Here is a 21617-nt window from a genome sequence, read left to right as displayed (position 1 = left end):
GGGGTGGGGGTAGGGGGTTACACTTCACGGATGAAGCCAGAGAAGTGTGCTTTTGCTGTCGATTGTTTGAATCTCAACTTTGAACAATTGGACTAATATCAGCATTACTGTATATTAGATGCTGAAATTAGTTATTTTAGTTATAATTTTATTATTATAGTACTAAACTCATATATAACTAGATTTGGTATAGCACATGTGGCAACTTCCTTTCTTCATAATAAGAAAGATGTGCCTTCATCTTTTGAAGTTTAATTTGTAGATTAATATTTGAGAGTTGGCATTTGTGTAAAGATTGATTTCAGAATTGGTATAAAGCATTTCAAGTTGCCAAAGGAAGTACAGATGGTACCAAAAGTTGCTAACATTTTTATTGCTGAACGTCGATTTACTATATCCTGAAAATCTTAAAGTGATACCAGTATTAAGATTGGGTCCATTGGAAGTAACAACCACTATCTATGTATTTGTTATGATATAATTTTTTTTTCCATGTAAAGCATTTCATTTTTTCTTGTGCTAAGGTATGTAAGTTATAGTTATACTAGGAGGTGGTGAATGGGGCAATGAGTGGTGTTTTGGGAATAATTTGAAACATTAAAAGATTGATAATAATGTTTGGGCTAGTCGAATGGTATGAAACTGAGTAATCAATTTATGTTTTGCACAAAACAGAAAAAGAAAAAAAAAGGTTCTGTCTACTAATAACTATATCTTTTGTCATCGGTTATAAAGAAAACTCTTCTGTGAGGAAAACACTTTCAAATAATCAAATATTTAAACTAATTTCATAAAGATATTTTCGAAAAATAATCTTTTCACTTATTTAAAAACACCTCTAGTAAACTCAAACGGTCACAAAGCGATACCAAAAGGACTTCTTTTGGCAAAATACAAAAGCAAGATGCTTAATTCCGTCTATGTGAGCTTGTTTACATTGTTGGTTTGAAGTCCGAATAAAAGAGATCATAGATTGACAATCCATATAAAATTAGCCAATTTATTAATCCTCATAATACACGTATTAATGGAAAGTGCTCATCCAAAATTTATTTCGGATTAAGCGTAAATTTTATTATTTATGATCATAAAATGAAATCAGGACGCCTACGGTATAAAGAGGAAAAAGAAAATGGTAATTTGTGGCAAAACCATCTAAGAGGCCATGTATTCGAGGCCATAACCATCAACGGCCCATACCATTTGAAAACAAATTAAATGGATAAGTAAAGGTAGGCCCAACCTTGAGCTGCGGAGAAACGACCATCTCCTCCTCCTCCTCCTTTCGTTTTAATCTCAAAAGCTTCTCTCTCAATTTAATTACCCGTACTAAAAATGGAAGGTACTCTTAGCTTCAGGAGTTGCTCTCAGGCTCAGCTCCCCTTACAACCAACTTCTTTCCCTCCTCAATTCCCCAACAAGTTCCAATTCTTGGTTCGCTCTTGCTATTTTCCTCTTATATTAGTTTTTTCCTTTTTTTTATTCCAATTTTATTAATTGAGATTTTGTATGCAGAGAGTGCAGAAAACGAAGCCTTTGAGCTCGCCGCAGTGTTATCAGAGCCGTCGTTTGGTGATTAGGAAGGCGTTGGGGACGGGCGATAATGGGCACTTTGAAGATTTTCCAGTTACACATAACAAGATTTTTATGGAAGAGGTAGGTATTTTGCCTTTACTAGCTTCTTTTTAAACTTATTTCATCTATATTGCTGACAGAGGCTGAGCTAGAATTTGAACCTTATCGGAGATTATAATTCTTTTAAGTTACTGGGTCCTAATTTAATAATTTGTACATAATCATTGGATTTCTTAATACAAATACGTAGTTTGAACAAAAGTTACTGGGTTAAGCCGAACCCGCAACCTGTTCCGCCCCTTTGCACCTAGCCACCTATATTTTCCGGCCGTTTCCTCTTAGGTTGAGGCTCATAGCTTAAGAATAATATTATGGTTTATCTTCTTCATTTATATTCCTGTCTTTGAATTTTTTTTCATCCCATTTCTCTGTTCCAAAACGAAATGACGGGTTCAAAATACAAGAGTCAAAACATCTAATATTTCGTTTAAAATAATTATTTAATTCATATCTAGAAACTACACAAAATGTTCCCAAGAGGATCTTTGAATGGTTGAGGCATAGGAGTAATAATTAGGAGGTCTCGCGTTTGGGTGCTATTTATACCACTTAGTGACAATCCATTTGCTTTAGTCTTGTTGGTCAGAGACTCGGAGTTACTTGGTAGCTTTGGTCATGGGCAGTGGCGGAGCCAACAATATATGCTAGGAGATTCAAAAAAAAATACTACTAGTATGTTCCAGTTTGGATTTGAACCTATGACCTAGAGCAATTTTTGAACCCCTTTGCCTTTTGAACCCCTTTGCCACTATACAGGAATCTTCTCTTATGTTAAGGGGATTCAACAGTTTATATATGACCAAAAAAATTCATTTTTGCTAGTATTATTTTCCGGCGAAGGGGATTCAATTGAACCCCTTGGTTCTATATAGCTCCGTCCCTGCTCATGGGATGTAACATGTTGCCTACTGAATACTCGAGTTGCACACAAGGTGGCCTAAGCACCGCCATCATTTAAAAAAAACTTTAAGTTACAATATTTCTAATTAAAAGTATTTAGAAAAATGTTTGAACGAACAGTTTGATTTCCCAATAGTGATATCGTTGTTTAAAATGGGACTAAGGGGTATTTATTTGTGTGTATTGGATTTTGCAGGCAATTGGTGCCGAATACGGAGAAGGTTTTGAGACATTTAGACCCAATGGAATGCTCAAAGTTGATGTGGTAAGTCCAAAAGTTTAGTTTTTGTAGCATGGTTTATGAGTCTTTGCGCCTTGTGGTGCTCCAGGCACCAGATCTATACTCAAAGAGTTCCTTTTTATGGATTTAGGATTTCTTAAATGATAGACTGCAAGCAGGTTTCCTCCAAAGAATCCGTTATGCGATGAAGCCTGATGAAGCTTATGGCCTCATTTTCTCTTGGGATAATGTGGTGGTAAGACCTCAATCTTTGACTATCTGGTCTAATTTAGGAGAGCTTACCTGATTTGTGATAGTATAAATGAACGTGGTCCCTGAAGCCTGGCTGACAAATTATTATGTCTTCGTAAAAGGAAATAATTTTCTGTTGTTGATTACTTGATTTGCCCTATGATTCTTGAAGTGTGCTGGTTTTCATTCAGATCCAACATTTGATGACCTTGCCTTAAAAACTCATAACCTCCTCCTCTTTTCTTCTTTTCTTTTCCGCATTCCTTTCTGGTTCTTATATGGGGGACTTTATCTTAAATTAGGTTTGAAAGATAGATTAAACATGGATAGGATTATACTGCAATAGAAGTACAAGATACCCGAATTCTGATGTTTTCATCACTCACCCTAGGAGTTGATGCTATAACAACAACAACAACAACTACTACTATGCCTCAGTTCTAAACAAGTTTATGCTTCAAAATATGACTCCTACTGAATAGAGGTGGCTTGTTTTGTATCAGACAAAGTATTAGGTGCATGGACTGGAACTCAGACAAAGTATTAGGTGCATGGACTGGAACTCAGACAAAAGGCCACAGGAACTTGGGTTCATGTTAAGAAAGAAGAACTTGATAGAATGAGAAAAAAAAGTTATATGCATATGAACAATGTATATCTTGATCACATGTTTGTCTAAATATATTGATATAGTATGATGGTAGAGAGAGAGATAAGATAAAATTTGGATTGATTTCCTGTAGACATGTTGCTGAAGAGAAGGTGTAAGATAATTGTAGACCAAAGATGTGGTAAGATATTACGTTCCAATAATGAAGCTAACAGTAATTGCTTTGCTGAGTTCTTTTCTTCTACTTGAGTGGAAGTCGCAACATTCAACTCTTTGTTGACAAAGTAAGTAGTTCCACATCTTATTTTTCAGGCAGATTCTGGAGCTCTGAAGTTGGATGCGTGGAATCAACTTGCCTCTGAAGAAGGTGAGTGACTTGCCATTTTCTCTCTGAGTAATTGAAGTTCACTTGGTTTGCATGTAAATATCAATATATTTCAGCAGTAAAGCATTAGTCAATCCGAGTGGGATTGAAATTAGAGAATCATACTTTTGTTTCATATTGTAGTACAGTGGAATTATTTGCCCTTACATCATTTGAAAAAAAAGAAGGAAAAATCCTCTAAAAGGGAAATGGGTTTATATTAAAGTTCTAAAGTTTTCTAGGGCCCCTAAAAGAGAATGAGAAAATGGGAATGTGATAGGATTTAGCTGTCTGCTGCCAGTACTGGCATATCCATCTGGAGTGCCAGTAACATGTCATCCGTGCATAATCAGGGATCTTATTGGCACTTTTAGGATCTCCATATCAATGTGAGACAGTGAGTGGTAACTGTTTTTCCAATTTTTAATGAGGTTCGTAAATATATAGGTCAGATTCTTTTTGGCCTCTGTGAATCCAAATTGACCTATATCAGAGATCAGGGTGAAATTGGCTTTTCTAAATGGTTTATCTCCCGTCACGGGCTGAATTTAAGCCTTGATCTTGGGGGCAAGGGAGAGGGGCGGTGGCTGACTGATCCAACCCCACCTCCATCCCCCAAAAAATATTTATGAACATCGAACAATGAGCCGTTTCAATGTTAGTCCTATGAAAAATGAGCCCTTATAAGCAACTTATGGTTTGCAATCATACAAGAAGCATAATCTTATAGGCCGTAAGTTTGCAATTTTAAACAATTGGGAAGGGTATGATATAAAACTAATCTTTGCAGTTCATGGGGATATAATAAATAGCTAAAGCATGATCTTCTGATCCTATTAAAAACAACAATTGCTGTTTTTCCGGACTTGGTCTAGTGAATTTTCAGAGAATACAGCACCTGTACTTTCCTCAGTTTGTATATTCCCATATCTGATGCTTTTAGTTTTGACTATATTTTGTCAAATAATATAAATTATTTATCATTTGTTATGTGCAGGATTAGAGATTCCTGAAGATTATAACGTGCAACGGCTGTTACTTTATGCAGATGCTGATCATGTTCTAGATAAGGTTTGTAGTTGATGATCATACAACTCATGAGTGCCTATTTTTATTTGTACAATGAGTTGGATAGTGACCTTTCTTAATTTTGTTCCAAGTCTGTGGCCCATCAAATTTTTTACTCTTTTGTTAGATAAATAATTGTTAAATACTCTGGGAAATTTGCCTATATATGCCCCCCCCCCCCACCCACCCACACAAGAAAAAAATAACAGGTGGGGGGGATGTAAAGCTCAAAATGTCATCTGCACAAACTTTTAGGTTTAAATGGTACGAGCCCCACTTGCTTTTGGGAGATTGTTTTCTAGTTTTGCAGAAACTCTTTCTTATATATTCAAAGCTTTATTAAAGCCGTCTATTTCTGAGAAATCATATGCAATTGACAGGTGCTGCTGAGGGAGAAGAAGGAAGCTGATCGAGATCGATTGAAGACGAGGCTTTCCCAAATCTATTATGACAATCTTCTCAAAGTAAATCCTTTTTGCAGAATAATCATGCTGTCATTTGTCATGAACTCAAGACCATAACTATAATTCTCTTTTAGATTTCAGAACCAATTGAAGGGTTGAAAGAATGGTTGGATGCTGTATCAACTGCCCGTATCCCTTGCGCTGTTGTGTCAAGTCTTGATCGCAGAAATATGGTTGAAGCCTTAGAGCGCATGGGACTCATGAAGTACTTCCAGGTAAAGCTAAATACATTCTCTTAGAGATGATGTATATAATGTGGTCGGCACGTAACATGTGCATGTTGTTTACTGTCATGCTGTTGATGCAGGCAATTGTGACAGAGGAGGACGGAATGGAGTCCATAGCACATAGATTTCTTTCTGCAGCTGTAAAGGTAAGGCTGAAGTGTATTTTGAGTGTTGGACTGGTGCATTTCTAACACTTAAAAGGATTCCAAAACCATATTAAGCTTACTGTCTAATTTGGATTCTTTAGGGATGGGGATGCTTTTAGCAGATTTCATCTCTTACTAGCATATGAGAGAGAAGATTATATATAACTGTGGTGTGTGAACTGAAATTGTGTTTTTTTTCTAAATTTAATCTGGTGTGGCAGTTACAATTTTTTATTTAAACTTACAGCTGCGTTCATTGTTTATTAAATCCTAGAAATATGGCCTGCTGCACCACTTAAATGATAGATCAACTGTATAGTCTCTACTCTTTCCAGTTTCCTCCATGCATTTTAAGCGCAGACCAAAATACAAACCTTCTTTTCGACTCTCTTGGTTTTCTTGGATCTTACCGATTGAAAAATCTTCTGCAGCTGGACAGAAAACCATCAAAGTGTGTGGTGTTTGAGGATGATCCTAGGGGCATAACTGCTGCTCATAACTGTACAATGATGGCTGTAGCACTTATTGGTGCCCACCCAGCGTATGTGTTACTGTTTTCTGATTTTTCTCCTTATTGTTGAAGCTCTTGCTTCTGTCTTTTTTTCTCTTTCTTTTGAACTGTCTAATTGCATTATGTTTGGACACAAAATATTCTTTGCTGCCAAAAAGGAGTCCCGGACTCTTCTTCCCTTTAAGGGAGGGGTGGGTTTAGGAGTATGCACTTACTTCAATATCTGTTTTTGAATGTTTGCATTATTTTAAATTTCTTCAAATGCAGTATGTCACTGCTTCTTCTTGCAAATTTTTATTTAGGACTTTGAAACTTGCAGGTACGATTTAGGGCAAGCTGACCTTGCTGTAGGTAGCTTCAGTGAGCTTTCTGTGATCAATCTCAGGAGACTATATGCACATAAAGGCTCCAACTTTATGGACCTACAGAAGCAAATAGTGGAAAAAACACCTCGCAGAAGAAAGCTTACAATTGACACCATTTTCTGATCAAGTTTGATACAACGTCTTCCTCCTTTTCCTACTTGTAAATGGCCTTTTTAGTGTAGAATCTGTAGATCATGCCATCTCTTGCCTTCATTCATTCTTTAGGTAAAATGTAGCTGGCAGAAGATGATTTACCTTGGGGGTAATCGGAAATTCAGAAATCCCTTTTCTTTTTTCTCTCTTTCTTTTGGGGGGTTTTCTGTTTGTGTGATCAAGCCGTTACCAGCAGTTGTATTGGAAATCCGATCCATTTCCCTAATAATAGTTATTTATAGTTACATGTAATATTGTAACTTCTTCTATAACATATAAAAGATTGTATCTTTTTTTCTTTTACACTTCAGTTTGAATGTAGTGGTTGATTTTTCAACTTTGGGTTCGGGTTTATGTTCCTATTTGTGGTTTGTTTATTTATGGCTGACAATAAAGAAAGTTGCGTCTGGGCATGAGTAGTTTGATGCTTGTGTTTTTCAGTATTTGTTCTTCATGATTGTTTGTCAGATAGAAAAAATATCATTTCTTCAGTGAAATTTCCGGAAACAATACTGTCAATGAAAATCGCCAAATTGATTTAGATATCCAGTCCTTGCATGTATAACAATAAATTCAATATAATCCAATCTCATAAGTGGGGTCCGGAGAGAATAATGTATACGCAGACCTTACTCGACCTTGTGAAGGTAGAGAACCTATTTTTGATAGACCTTCGGTTCAGGAAAGGCAGTCATAATATTTTTAAAAAGAAATACAATACTGGAGAAGTCATAAAAAAAAAAAAGCAATAACAACATCAAGATAATTGAAGCAAATAAAACAACGGGTAGTACTAGAATCTAAGTATAAGAAAGTAGGAGAATAGAATAGTATTGATATAAGCAATGCACGAATCAAGCCTACTTGTTCAGTATTTTTGCAATTTGTTCTTTTATTAAAAGTTTTGCTGTCTCCAAAACTTTCTTTTGTAAAGTCTCAAGGTTGTTTGTAAAAAGCTGATGTTTTTGTATTTTTAAACAGCTATAGTAACAAATAATCTTCGTCAAAGAGATCTTCTACCACGCCTAATCTGTCATGTTATAGCCTATTTGGCCAAATTTCTCCCCACCCCAAACGTGCCTCTTTTTTTCTCTCTAAAAAATCACTTTTTTCTCTACTTGAGGTGTTTGACCAAGCTTTTTTGGGAAAAAACTATTTTTGGGAAGAAGCATAAGCAGTTTTATAACTTGTTTGGCCAAGCTGGAAAAATTAGCTTATTTTGAGAAGTGTTTTTGAAAAAAGTACTTTTGGAGAGAAGCAGTTTGTGTTTGGCTAATCACTCTGAAAAACACTTTTGAGCAATAATTTGTATTTTGCCAAGCTTTTCAGAAAGTGCTTTTAAGTATCAAATTACGAATAAGAACATGAATAGATTTACTTAATAGTTAATATTATAAGTAAATAAATAATCTTAAAAATTTATTCTTACATGCAATAATTAAATCTTTTTATTTTATTTAAGTAAAATATTAATAAAATTTAAACGTACTTAATTCTTTTAATGTAAGTTAAATATATTAAAAATTATTCAACAAATATAAAAGCATTCACCCCTAAAGTCACTATATATTAGAAAGTTATCCTAAAAATAATAAGAAATATTTATACATTAATATCCTAAGTATTAGGTTTAATGGTTATTTTGGTATATACTATATTTTGTTAAGGGTATTTTTGGTAAGTAGAAAAGTCAAAACTGCTTCTGCTTCTGCTTCTGCTTTTGGAAGAAGCTATTTTTTTCCGCTTCTCAGAAACTGCTTCTGTTTCTTCCCAAAAGCACTTTTTTTCCAAAAAAGCTTGGCAAAATACCTCAAGTTAGAAAAAAAGTATTTTTGAGAAGAAAAAACACTTTTGACCTCTTGAGAAGCTTGGCCAAACAGGTTATTAGAGAAGCAGAAAAAAGTAGCTTCTCCCCTGAAGCAGAAGCAGAAGCAGTTTTGACTTTTATTCTTACCAAAAATATCCTTAACAAAATATGATATATATCAAAATAACCTTACTTATTTTAAACCTAATACTTAGAATTAGAGATTATATTATTGAACTCTCCTAATGTATAAATATTTCTTTTTATTTTTAGTATAGCTTTCTAATATATGGTAACTTTTGGGATGAATGCTTTTATAATTGTTAAATAATTTTTTGATATATTTAAATCATCTTGAAAGAATAAAGTACTTTTAAATTTTATTTTCATGTTTTACTTAAATAAAATAAAAAAAATTAATTATTATCTTTAATAATAAATATTTGAAATTATTTATTTATTCATATAATATTAACTATTAAGTAAATCTCTTCATGTCCTTTTTTTTAGGTAAGAAAATTTTATTTACCAAATAATATTTACAAAACATAAGAAAGATATAGCAAATACACACTGAACATACAACCCCAGGTGTATCAACTTTATAGCTCTAATGCTAGTAATCTAACTCTTGCAAACGTCTCGCTAGCTTCTGCTTCAGTTCTCCTCTACAGTGTATTTCTTGAACAATAACTCTGGTCAACACTGATGCATTTCTACTCTTAGCTTGAAAGATTCCCAGGTTTCTCTCCTTATTCATAATTTGATACTTAAAAATACTTTTTGAAAAGCCTGGCCAAATACAAATTATTGCTCAAAAGTGTTTTTCCAATTGATTAGCCAAACAAAAACTATTTCTCTCCAAAAGTACTTTTTCGAAAAGCACTTCTAGAAAAAAATACTTCTCAAAATAAGCAGATTTTTTCAGTTTGGCCAAATAGGCTATTAATCTGCATTGATAAAAAGAACTAGTAATAAAATTCTAAAACGAAATTTCATAACACGTTGTCAAAATGAAGAGACCTTGGTTTTAAGCCAATAGAAGCAACATACACTAGATAACGTATGCTGGATTTGGACCATACTTTTTCACAATTGAATTGAGCAGTTAACAAAAGAGATTTTTACCTTCCTATACACTATTTGAAACTTTATTACCTTCCTTACTTAAGTTTCAATTTAATTACATAGGCATATATAATTTACCAATTATATACATTTTAAGAATTTAATGAGAATCAATTAACTCCTATAATCTCGCTAACGTACATAACTCACTCCCTCCACGTTTCTCTATCCATACCCTCCCCCCACGATTATGTATTCTCTCCCTCCACTAACGATCTCTTCCATTTTTGTTCAAAAATCTTTATAATCTCTCTCAATCTTTCTGAATTCTCTGTCAAAATCCTACGAAATCAGTAACAGCTTAAAGTTTTCCTTCCCTTATAATGAAGAAGAAAGGAGTTCTGAAGAATAACCCTAAAAAGCTAATGTTGGTGATATTCCTACTTTTGATTTGGATGTTTTCTCACAGAATTCACCCAAAAAAGTAGTGAAATCGACACATGCAAAACCAGAGACAAAGTCCAAGCTTTCCCCTCGTGAAGCTAGGGCTGAAGTTCGAACAAAACTCAAGCATGACAGAGATGCTGGTGAAATCTCGACATCTGCTAAATCAGTAAAGCGGAAAAGCAAAGAAATTACTCGTGGTGATGATTTCGTCGAAGAAGAATGTATCCCGAAACCTACAAAAAAAAAACCAAACTTTCTCCTACTGTCAAACCTTCAAAAAAAAAAAAAGGTTCAATAATCTCCTAAAATCATACCCCAACAGTTATTGGAGAAAGTAAAATTTTAATAGTTACAATTTTGGTTCTTTTTTTTTTTTAGTTACAAAACCTGTTCTCATTCTCATGACTATACCTATTTTTTATTTTTCTGTATTTGTAAAAATTTTGTCTACATTGTGTATATTTGTTGTTGGTTATCAACTTTTCTACATTTCACTGAAAATTGCAGATTTCTTGTATATTATTCGAAATAATTTTGTTAGGGAATGTACTACATGATTTAGATAGTTTTATTGGTTGTTATTTGCTCTATTTATAGATGTTAGTTTCATATTCTGTAAACAAATTGTATATATTATGTCTAATTGTTAGTTTCTAATTTCTTGTTCTAAACATAATTTTATCAGTCAATTTGTAGCTTTCAATGTAGTCAGTTGTTATATATGTTTTCTAATTTTGTAACTTACTTGTATGCAATATATTAATGTCTTTTGGACTGTAGCTAAAGTGTAATAAATTTGTGATTATTTTGTTTTTTAGTCTTTAAACAAGTTTTATTAACTTACTATTTCTTTTGGTGCAGAATCGAATATTTTTTGCACCACATGATGTTGATTATGGCATCACTAGGCTCCAGACATTATCCAACCCTACTGTTCTGTCAGGCCCCGAACTCGAGGAGCGCGATCGGCGCTCAAACGAGTGAACCCGATCGAGCAAGCCTGTTATATTTTCTTCTACCCAAACTCATCCATGAATAAAGAGGAGATGCACTCCATTAATCAAACATTGAAAAGATTTTATTAATAACTCCCATTTCATTTCCATTAGCAGCTTCATTCATAATTTTCAAATTATTACAAGTTTATAGATATAATGAAAAACATGTTTGCCAAAAATACCAACACATCTAGTTCAATTTCCAACATCGAATATCACCCACAACTTGTCTACGGAGTCTCTAAGTACAACAGAAGTGAAGAATGGAAGTGCCGGCAACAAGGCCCCGGCTATATCTCAAAACACAATATACAACTCAAACAACATCAGGCCCGGAATAAAGTAGGGCTCACCAAAACCTGCTGAATAGAGAGTGACTGCTAACGGGGACCAAAATTGCCTCGCTGATGAACCACCTACATCCATTGAAGATGCAACGCCCCGACAAAAAGGACGTTAGTACATATGGAATAGTACTAGTATGTAAAGCTAACTGTCCTCTTTCAAAATAGAATGCTAACATAAAAGGAAAAACTATGGAAACAACAATCAACAATCAATGATATCCAATTTCTAAATTAAAAAATATTAATTTCCAAAATACGAAGATAATGTTATTTTTGGATGGGAGATCTTTAGCACCGATATACCACTGTTCATAATATCACCGTTCACAAAACCAATGTTCACAATACCAATACCACCGTACTTTTAGCACGGAGTCTAATCATGACCCGATCGACTAGGCCATCTCATCCGAGACATCAACCACAATCACAATTTCAATTACAATTTCCAGCACAATCACCACCATGTGTGCGGCATGGTGTCCGATCACGGCTCGATCGGCTAGGCCATCTCACCACAATACTGTGTGGATCTACATCATCCATTTCTATCAATAATCTCATCCCAATTAAGTAAAATAATTTTATCACATCAATCTCATCCCAAATAAGGGGAATAATCACAATCCATTCCTACACCAGCACGTATAGTTTCGGGGTTAGGTTATTCAACCTACCCTTCTTTGGTGACTATCGATACTCCCAAAAATATTATTGATTTTCTTACAAAGGAAACAGCAATATAAATGCATTTACTTTATAACCTTTCATACCGTATATAGCCTCATTGGCACTTTCAACAACTTTTAACATCATTATTTCATTGGCTCTCTTGGCCATACATATGATTTTTCATTCATAGCACAATATCTGTATTTCATATTCCACACTTTTATTTCTTCCCTTTCATGGATCATCATTATAAATATCAACAAAATAGAATATTCCGAAAATCACAACTTTAGGTTCATTAGTAATGAAGGCTTTAAACACAATAGACTTCTTTTCAAGAAATGGAGTAGAATGATTGACAATCGAAGCACAAGTTAAAATCATAAACAAGTAACACATCATTTATTCTTGAAATACTTTTTCCCAAAAAAGGGTAATACACAATTTCAACTCATGAATATGTAAGAACGGAAAACACATCGAAACTACTTACAAAATATAACATTAGCTAAAACAGCCGCATATGAGCATCACTTGAGTTCATAAGCTTTTAGGCAATTCTATTTTCGAAGTCAATTTCGGAACAATTGAATCAAAGCTCATTTCATAATCTTTCTCACATCATCTCATTTCATTGGCACCATTGGCCACAAGTATAACTTTCACTCTTGGCACGTTGGCCACACTTTATATTCCCAATCCACTTATTTCACTTCCAACCATCTTTATAGATTGTCAGAAATAAGACATTTTCAATCAAGACTTTAGGTACACATATGAGCAATTAAGAGTCTTAAGCATATCGAGAATTTCTCACACAATTTGGCATCATAACCTTCATTTGAAAAACGACTCAAAGACATAGCATTTTAATACACATATCATTCTTGAACACATTTCCAAAGGATAACATAATGTGATAGGAACATTCGGAACACGTTTTGAATACATAATTCTCGACACTTTGCTTATTCAGGACAATCAAATTTATTGGGAATATCTCGGAACATAGAATAAGGAACTTGAGACAACCATACTTGAAACTTACGGGAACATCATGAAATTCAATTCTAAGAGAGTAGTTTAGCCAACATACCTCAAAATTCATCCCTTAATGATACTACAATGATCCACTATATTAAGCAACTTCAATCTACAATAACAACATCCAATGAGACCAATATTAGTAACAAATTCCATAATTTAGGCCATTTAGGCACTTTATCAAACACCTAGTATGCATAAATCTCTACATCTCTTAATCATAGAATTAGTTCATCCAACTACTACCATTTACCAACAACTTATCCCACCATCATTCTTAAACAATTCTTAACTTCCAACATCACATACATGACCATCCATCCACACCCAACCAACAAAATTCCATCAAATAATCACCTTTAAATCTCTACAATGGTTATGTATTTAAATTGGGAACTTATGACTTCCAATCACCATACCATAAGTTATAACACATATTTCATACATAAATAATCATCATAGATTAGTTGGAGATGGTAGACATACCTCTTGTAGTGAGACTCTTGAAAATTCCAACTTGTAGGGTTCTTGACCAATTTGAGAATTTGAATGGAATTTTGTGGATCTTCAAGATTAATCCTAGTTAATATAGGTATTTAGGAGCAATAATCAACTCAAAATACTCCAAAAATATTACCTTGGTTTATGGGAGGGAAGTGTTGGACGGATTTTCCTTGATATGCAAGTCCTAGCTCAAAGAAATGACTTAACCCCTCTCTCTACCCGGCCTTGGGGGTATTTAATGGGCTCCTACGTGCGCGATCGCGCACTTGGTCGCACATCTGGTCGCGCACTTGAGGCAGAATACCCTCTAATATGTGCATCCGCGCATCTGGTCGTGCATATAGCATAGGTCGATAAAATGGCCATAAATATCTATAGAAATATCCAAATGATGAACGGTTTAATGAGTTGGAAACTGCACTCAAAGGGCTTTAATTTGATAGGTAGATCACCTCCTAAGTATATATAGTTTGGTAGCAGCATGCGTTTGAAGTAGGATGTTGTGCGAATTGAGACATCCTTTCCACTTAATGTATCCAACTTGTTCCACACAAATTCTTGCCATTCACAAAACTCCTTAGTATGTTCCAACACACCTTAAACACATATTTTCATTTCAAAATGATGTGGTCCTATCCTATAGGTCTCCTTTAATACTCGAATAGGTTATTCCCAAATACAGTTGGCGTACTTTAAAATCTTAAATCATTAGGAAATTTTAACGGGGCCTTATATGTTCCTGGCTACATCAAGGTGTTATTGTTTGAAAATGGGTTAACGTTGTTTAAGAAGACATGTTTTGGGAACTTTCTTTCTCTGCCCAAAATATGTATCCAAAATCAAGAAATTCACCTTCTCATGAAGTATGAATTGAACGCATCCGGTTCTCATTTTTTACAGCAGAGATAAAGGGTGAGAGGCTGAACTTTGGGTTGAGGGATTTTGCCCTTATCACTAGCCTTAGATGTTTTACAGAAGTAACGGACGTTGGTTACACAACTAAGTATGACAATAAAATAATGAGGAACTATTTTTCGAACAAGAAAAAAGTTGAGAAGTCGTACTTGAAACAAATTGTAACCAGCCGTAGTTGGGTGAATGGTGAGGATGCAGTCAAGTTGTGTATTCTCTATCTAATAGAATTCTTCCTCTATCCTTCAGAGAAAGATAATGGTTTGATAGACTATTTTAGATTCTATTTGGTGGACTCGGGGCAATATGCGAATTTCGCATGGGGTATCGAAGCTTATACACAATTGCTTCAGTCTGTTAGGCATAAGTTGAACCCTTCTATGCATTTTTATCTCATTCGAGGTTTTTCACTCGCTATGCAAATCTTATTTTATGAGTGTTGCTCTACAGTCAACAGTGATATAGTTACAAGGGCTGGTAATTTGATCCCCCATATACTTAATTGGACAGCTAGTAAGGACAAGATATGAATTTCTGCATTGGAAGAGAGGATGATCAAACCATCATGGATCAAGGTACATGTTTTTCACTTCTGGACAGACAATATAATATAAATTATCTACACATTTTATACATATGATGACTAGGTCCCTCACATTATTTTTTCACTTAGTTCACCAACATGCTTGAAGCCCTAGAAAAGCTTTCTAGAATGACTTTACCAGACAAAGTTTTATACATCCTTGAAGAAGCTGAAACAAAGGTCGAGCATCCGACATATGCTCCATCTCCATCTGGACATAAGCATGCAATGGGAATAGATGACAAGAAAGATATTGTGAAATTATTTATTTAGCTCTTTCTATTTTAATACGTAGGTCGGTTCAGACCTTGAATTGTTCAAGAAAGAGGTATACCTAATTCTTGATTTTTAGTCTTTTTATATATTTGTTAGCCTCTAATTGTAAGATACATTATAACCATTTTTTGTTCTTTAGGTTTTTCAAGAACTAGGTAGCATTCGACTGCTACTCAATGATTCCATCAAGTTTGTATTACACGCAATAAAAAGTCAACAGGATACTAACATTGATGCTAAGGTTTTATTCGAAATATATTCATTTTGGACAACAATTTTTATCATGTTTATGTTTATATTAGCATTCATAAAGTATATAGCCTAACAAATTCTGCTTGCAGTTTACTGGTAGTTCTATGAAAATTGATGAGCATTATAAAGAAAAGAACAAACAACAGAATCCTGACAGTAGTGCTAAACCAGTGTTAGGCAGCAACAGTAAAACAAATATTTTAACAATTTTAACACAATTTGATGATAAATAATCTACATTATATCTAAATATAGCCTAAATTACCAACAAATAATCTACATTATATTTCCAATTGTTGTCTTAGATACATGACACATGTCTGACATTCAAAATGAGGAGAACGTTCCTATATCATGCCCTATAGGTATTGACTCTTCTTCCCAATTTCAAGGGGCATTGGAGGAAGAAACTGTATGTATGATTTAATACATTTTATCTACATATTTCACAATACATATTACATCTTAGCTACAGGCCGGAATTTCAAAAAATTAACTACAATTAAATTATAATTTATCTACAGTGTTATTTTCGTTTACTACAAATGATCTACAATTTTATTAAGTTGTACATATTTATTGTAACAGAGAAAGAAACTATGCATGTGGACTCTCCAAAACAGGATGCAAAAGTTGGCATACAAAGAGAGCATTTAAATTAGGAGAAGGAGACTACGCATTTGCAATCTCCCATTCAACAAGCAAATGTTATATAACAAGGAGGCGATTGCAATGAAGATTTCAGTGGTATTATATGTTACAATATAATTGTAGGAAAAAAATAACAGCTTTCATATAAGTTTCAGTTTTCCCAAAAGAACTGATGCAACCAACATACAATGTTGTTCTTTTATTTTAAATTTTGTGGGTGAATCAGCCGACTACATCAATGTAGGTGATTCGGATAATGACTCCAGGTCTAGAAAAAAGGCAGTAACACTTGATGATTTTGACCTTCCAAAGAACTTCTTACAGATTGTTAAGTTCGGCGAGGTTAATGAAGATGAAATAACCCCTGTGCATCAAGGAAGAACAAGGGTTCCTGGAAAGCATGTCAGATCCTCCTTTCTCCCTTATTTCAGTTCTGGGGGAAGCACTTTTGTTAGACCTCCTCCAATTTTCAACATCAAGCATCCATTTACTGGGGTTATTATCGACGATGTTGATCCTGACTTGTTGGAAGAATTCAATAAGTGGTTATATTTAGGTACCGACACGGTTTTAGAGAGGTTAGATTATACAATTTTTTCATATTATTGAGTGTATACATATTACGAATTTCCAATTGAAACTACATAGTAATTGTACTTGTTATGTCTTTAAATAGGAGGAGGGCGCCTTATACTTTAAAAGATAACCAGCTCAAGCCGTGGTTTGATTTTGGAGTGGCGAAAGTTGATTAAAAGGATTGGTTTTATACTTTGGCACATCCCGGACAAGTCCTCAACAACGCGGTACACACATACCCTGGTAGAATTTAATGATTAGCTATAGTATTATGTTATTTAAGAAATCTGTAGATTTTTTGTTTGAAAACTGTAGTTAAATTGTATGAAGTATTGAGAAATAATGAAATCTGTTTTTTTTTGCAGCACATTGATATTATTTTAAACTATTTGAGGAAGAGAGGAAAGTATGGTCCTGAAAACAAAACACGATTTACAACCACTGATTATATGTTCAAGACTAGAATTGAACAAATTTATGAGAGGTACATTAATGCTCCTGTCGATAAGAAGCTTGTTGTTGTCAAACCCTAGGACGTCGTATCAGAATGCATATTGGGGTACCGATTACTTGCAAATATTGCATGGGACAAAGTTGATTTTGTGATTATGCCCATAAACATTGTGGAGAAATTTCATTGGTTATTGGCTGTGTTTGACATTATCGATACGGTTCTATATATTTATGATTCTATGGCCTCTTCACGAAATCGCAAACTTGTTGAATCTGTTGTCGATAAGTTTGCTATTATGATCTCTTTATACTTATCATGCACCGGCTTCTATGGCAAGCGTCCAGACATCAACTACAAGAACACAAAGGCATACATTGAAAAATGTATTACTGACCCTCTTGAATTCAACGGTTGGTTGGTGAGATACCCCAACAAAAAGAGGGATCACTGTATGTGCTGCTTTTCCTTTTATCTATTTAACCAATTGTATTTTTTACATTGAATGCTAAATCTTTTTTCCTATTATTTTTTGCAGTGACTATGGTGTATACGTAGCGGCATTTGCAGAATATGCCAGCATTGGAGAGCTATCGATTTCAAAGGAAGACCTTTCTGATATTGATCAACACCGTAGACGCTATGGAGTGCTCCTTTGGAATTATGCTAGGAAAAAGCAAGAGCTTGGTGCAATTAGTAAAAGTGAGGTGACTGGCAGATTAGCAAGAAAAAAAGGTGCACCAGCAGTGAACGAGAGAACACAAGTCCAAAAAAAAAGAATTAGTTGCCCTTTTCAGTAGAAAAATTATAGTTAAAATGTTTAGTTGTAGCTGGATTGTATTAAAGTTGTAGACAAATTATTTATTAAGAACAAGTCAGCTGCAATTTATTTGTAGCAAATTTGTGCTACAGTTGTTTTACCTTTTGTTTTGTTATTTTGTCCAAAATTTTATTACTTAGAATAGAAATATCCGTGGCTTATTTTTTGGTTGAAAGTTGTTAGTACTTGATCTCTATATTGGTACTATATAAGTTCTTTACAACATAACTATAATTATGTCTACAACTACTATACAAAAATACATAATCTATTCAATTTAAGCAGTGTTGTTAGGAAAGGCTGAAAAGTAATAAATAAACACAGTATTTGAACCAAATAACTACAAACCAATTCCATTAAGAGTTGAAATCTGTTTATCAAACATTCATTATCTAAGACAATCTTTATTCAAATTAGCAACACAATTACACCACAACTATAATTCTCCAGAACAGAACAAATACAACTTCATATGTTTTAAAGGACAGATTATCATTAACAGTACTCAGTAAAAAAAATCTTTAAACTGTATCAATTTTTATTTCCTTTTGGGAGCATTCCTACAAGATCTTTTATTATGCCCTTCTAGTCCGCAATTGCCACATGAAACCTTGTACGTCTTTGCATTTACTTCATCATATTGTTTATATCTTTGTTTTTGAGGTCTCTCTGGCTGCCTTTTCCCAATAGGTGGTATTACAACTTCTTCAGCTATATGTCGTGGCGTATTCCATTTGCTTTCATCAGGCAGCGGGTCTACTAGTATTTCATAAGTATGCAGAAGGCTCTCCCTCGTGTAATAAGGATAACAATAATTTTCATAAGACTCGTTCCTCTGCCTCAAAGCCACCAAAGCGTGTGGACAAGGAAGTTCATCAAGCTGGAATGTCCATAATTACATCTCTTGTTTTGAAGGCAAACAATGAAGCGCTTCACACCATCTATCATAGTACAAATGTAATCTGTTGAGGCCCTCACCTACTATTTCATTACAAACACATAACAAGTTGTCAGCAAACAGATGTTATTGGCTATAACTACAGTATCAGTATACAACAACATTTCTACAAGTATCAGTATATATTTAGTTTGATGGAATCAATGATTTGATGTTATCGGCTATAACTTACTCTCATCTTCTGCGATAATGTCCTGTTGTCCTCCAACTCTTTGTTGTATTTTTTCCCAAGATATGTAAACGTATCCTTTGCATTCAATAACTTTTCATTAGTCCAACGTTCAAGAAAAGTCCTCATGTACTCTAATAGTTCTACTAGGTGCAACTCTCTTGTATCTTTGGTTACCACATTCAAGGACTCTGCAATGTTTGATGTCATCGTCCACGTTTTGTTCACCGTAGCATGTACCCAAGACCATATGTGATAGCCAATATCGTATAGGTATGCTTTAACACGTGTATCAAATTCTTCAATTTTTGACATTCTTTCATTAAATTCATCAAGCGTGTATGATCGTGCCATGGCAAAGTACAATTCGCTTAACTTTAGATGACCCTTCTTGAACTTTAACCTTACATTTGTCCAAATATGCCACATGCAAGCATAATGTGGCATGCCGGTATAAACAGTAGATGTTGCCTTCAAGATACTCTCATTCTGGTTCGAAATAACACACATATTTAGTTTTTCACCATATGCATGTTTGAATTGCTCAAAACACTACCTCCATGATGCATGATTTTCTGAATCAACAAGGGTGTATGCTAGTTGTAATATGCTACCTATCACATAAGTAGAAAAAAGAAATTCAATTTCTGTAATAAAACTTGAAAATATAAAAAATACAGTCTCAAAAACAACTTTATACTAATATTTTTATAATTTATCTACATTACCTGCTGCATCCATTGTGCTAGCTGTTACCATGATTCCCCTATATGCCGACTTCAAAAAGGTGCCATCAACTACTACAATTAGCCTACAATGCTCCCAACCCTTGATGGACGTACTAAGTGCAACAAATGCATACAAGAAACAGTCATCTTCAGTCTTCTACAATTTCACTACCGACCCCGGATAAGTCTTCTCCAGAATATACAAATAACTCAGCAAACGACTGTAGGAATATGCAGGATGACATCTCAAAAATTTTAAAGCCTTTTCCTTTACTCTCCAAGCTTGCATGTATGCTAAGTTCACACCATGATCCGACAACATGTCAGTTTGTATGTCTTTTGGGGTGTATATTGTCTTAGGATCCGCATATTTTGGCATCACCATGCTTCCAACTACCACGACAGTAGGTTTGCGTTGTATATATGTGTTGTCCATCAAAGAGGATGTGTGCAAACTGTTGAATTTTCGAACCTTGAACAATGTTGATTCATTTATGCTGGTGGACTTGAAGTGCCACGTACAATTGTCCCAATACATACGAGGTAGTAGCTACAGAATAAAAATAATTCAAAAAATATTATGCAAATTGTAGCTACAGAATACAAGGTTATTTATGTAAAACAACTTGTCTTAAATAATTTATATACAAAAAAATTATAACTTATACATAATATGAATTTGACAAATAAAATGTTCCTACCTTCTTGCACTAGACCTATTTACCCTAAATTGAAACCTATTCATGACAAAATAATATTTCATTGCACTGATAATTATTTGCTTGTCTTGGTAAACTTGGCCTACTTCAATTACATTTGGCGTATGTTATGTTATGATAATACTTTCATATTCCATAATTGCTGGAGATGTTTGCATATCAATCAACTTTACTGATCCTGATATTTCTCCAATTGTGTTACAATTGCTTGAAAATTATACCACGTTAGTATTACGATAATCAGATGAACCTGCACTCAAATAAAGTATAGTAATTCATGCGTCTGTATATTCATGTGTTCAGTATTTGACAGAATACTTGTAGAGACATAACCGTTGAACTACATTTGTTATATAGTATTATTGTAGATAATTTATAGTAAAATTGTAGAATACTTGAAATTGAAAAACATCAACACTGAAAAAACATAGCAAACCTGCAAATGTGCTCGCATTCGACATACTGCATTCCGAATCGAAATCACGCACTGTTATACACAGCGGATAAATTCCTAAGTTTTTATTTTCCTTTTCATCTCCATATACACTCGAACTTCCATATCGTTCCGAATTTTTATTGGAGGACAACGTTTGTTGACAGTGTATTTAATTTCGATGATTTTTGCGGAGGTATCAATCATTAGATGCTCTGCAATTGTGGAATTCAATTAACTATAATTTGACTCTTCATTGACTACAATTCCATCAACATCAAAATTTT

General features: G+C 34.1%; 2 protein-coding genes across 2 annotated transcripts; one reads left to right on the top strand and one right to left on the bottom strand.

Moving 5' to 3' along the window:
- The first annotated feature begins 1237 nt into the window (after positions 1-1237).
- On the top strand, positions 1238-7252 carry LOC107813278 (5-amino-6-(5-phospho-D-ribitylamino)uracil phosphatase, chloroplastic). The gene is made up of 11 exons (XM_016638525.2): positions 1238-1434; positions 1516-1656; positions 2732-2800; positions 2907-3011; positions 3930-3984; positions 4979-5052; positions 5430-5513; positions 5588-5728; positions 5821-5886; positions 6318-6427; positions 6717-7252. The coding sequence occupies exons 1-11, from the start codon at positions 1336-1338 to the stop codon at positions 6883-6885; spliced, it is 1113 nt and encodes a 370-aa protein (XP_016494011.1). The 5' UTR covers positions 1238-1335; the 3' UTR covers positions 6886-7252.
- Positions 7253-18663: 11411 nt separating this feature from the next.
- LOC142180013 (uncharacterized) lies at positions 18664-19960 on the bottom strand. Its single transcript, XM_075250930.1, has 3 exons — positions 19454-19960; positions 18934-19203; positions 18664-18693 (listed from the first exon to the last, which is right to left on the bottom strand). Exons 1-3 carry the CDS (start codon positions 19958-19960, stop codon positions 18664-18666), a joined length of 807 nt encoding a protein of 268 aa, XP_075107031.1.
- Between the last annotated feature and the right edge of the window lie 1657 nt (positions 19961-21617).

The sequence above is a fragment of the Nicotiana tabacum genome, chromosome 4 (genome assembly GCF_000715075.1).
Source record: "Nicotiana tabacum cultivar K326 chromosome 4, ASM71507v2, whole genome shotgun sequence".
NCBI lineage: Eukaryota > Viridiplantae > Streptophyta > Magnoliopsida > Solanales > Solanaceae > Nicotiana > Nicotiana tabacum.
This window is presented reverse-complemented; position numbering and strand designations above follow the sequence as displayed.

Excerpts from the sequence above, each read along its gene's own strand:
- LOC107813278 (XM_016638525.2), top strand. The coding sequence starts at position 1,336 with ATGGAAGGTACTCTTAGCTTCAGGAGTTGCTCTCAGGCTCAGCTCCCC. Across the intron at positions 5,729-5,820 it reads GACTCATGAAGTACTTCCAG|GCAATTGTGACAGAGGAGGA; the intron begins GTAAAGCTAAAT and ends CTGTTGATGCAG. Across the intron at positions 6,428-6,716 it reads CTTATTGGTGCCCACCCAGC|GTACGATTTAGGGCAAGCTG; the intron begins GTATGTGTTACT and ends TGAAACTTGCAG.
- LOC142180013 (XM_075250930.1), bottom strand. The coding sequence starts at position 19,960 with ATGTGTGTTATTTCGAACCAGAATGAGAGTATCTTGAAGGCAACATCT. Across the intron at positions 19,204-19,453 it reads CATTATCGCAGAAGATGAGA|CTTGATGAACTTCCTTGTCC; the intron begins GTAAGTTATAGC and ends TGGACATTCCAG. Across the intron at positions 18,694-18,933 it reads TAAATGCAAAGACGTACAAG|ATTTCAACTCTTAATGGAAT; the intron begins GTTTCATGTGGC and ends TTTGATAAACAG.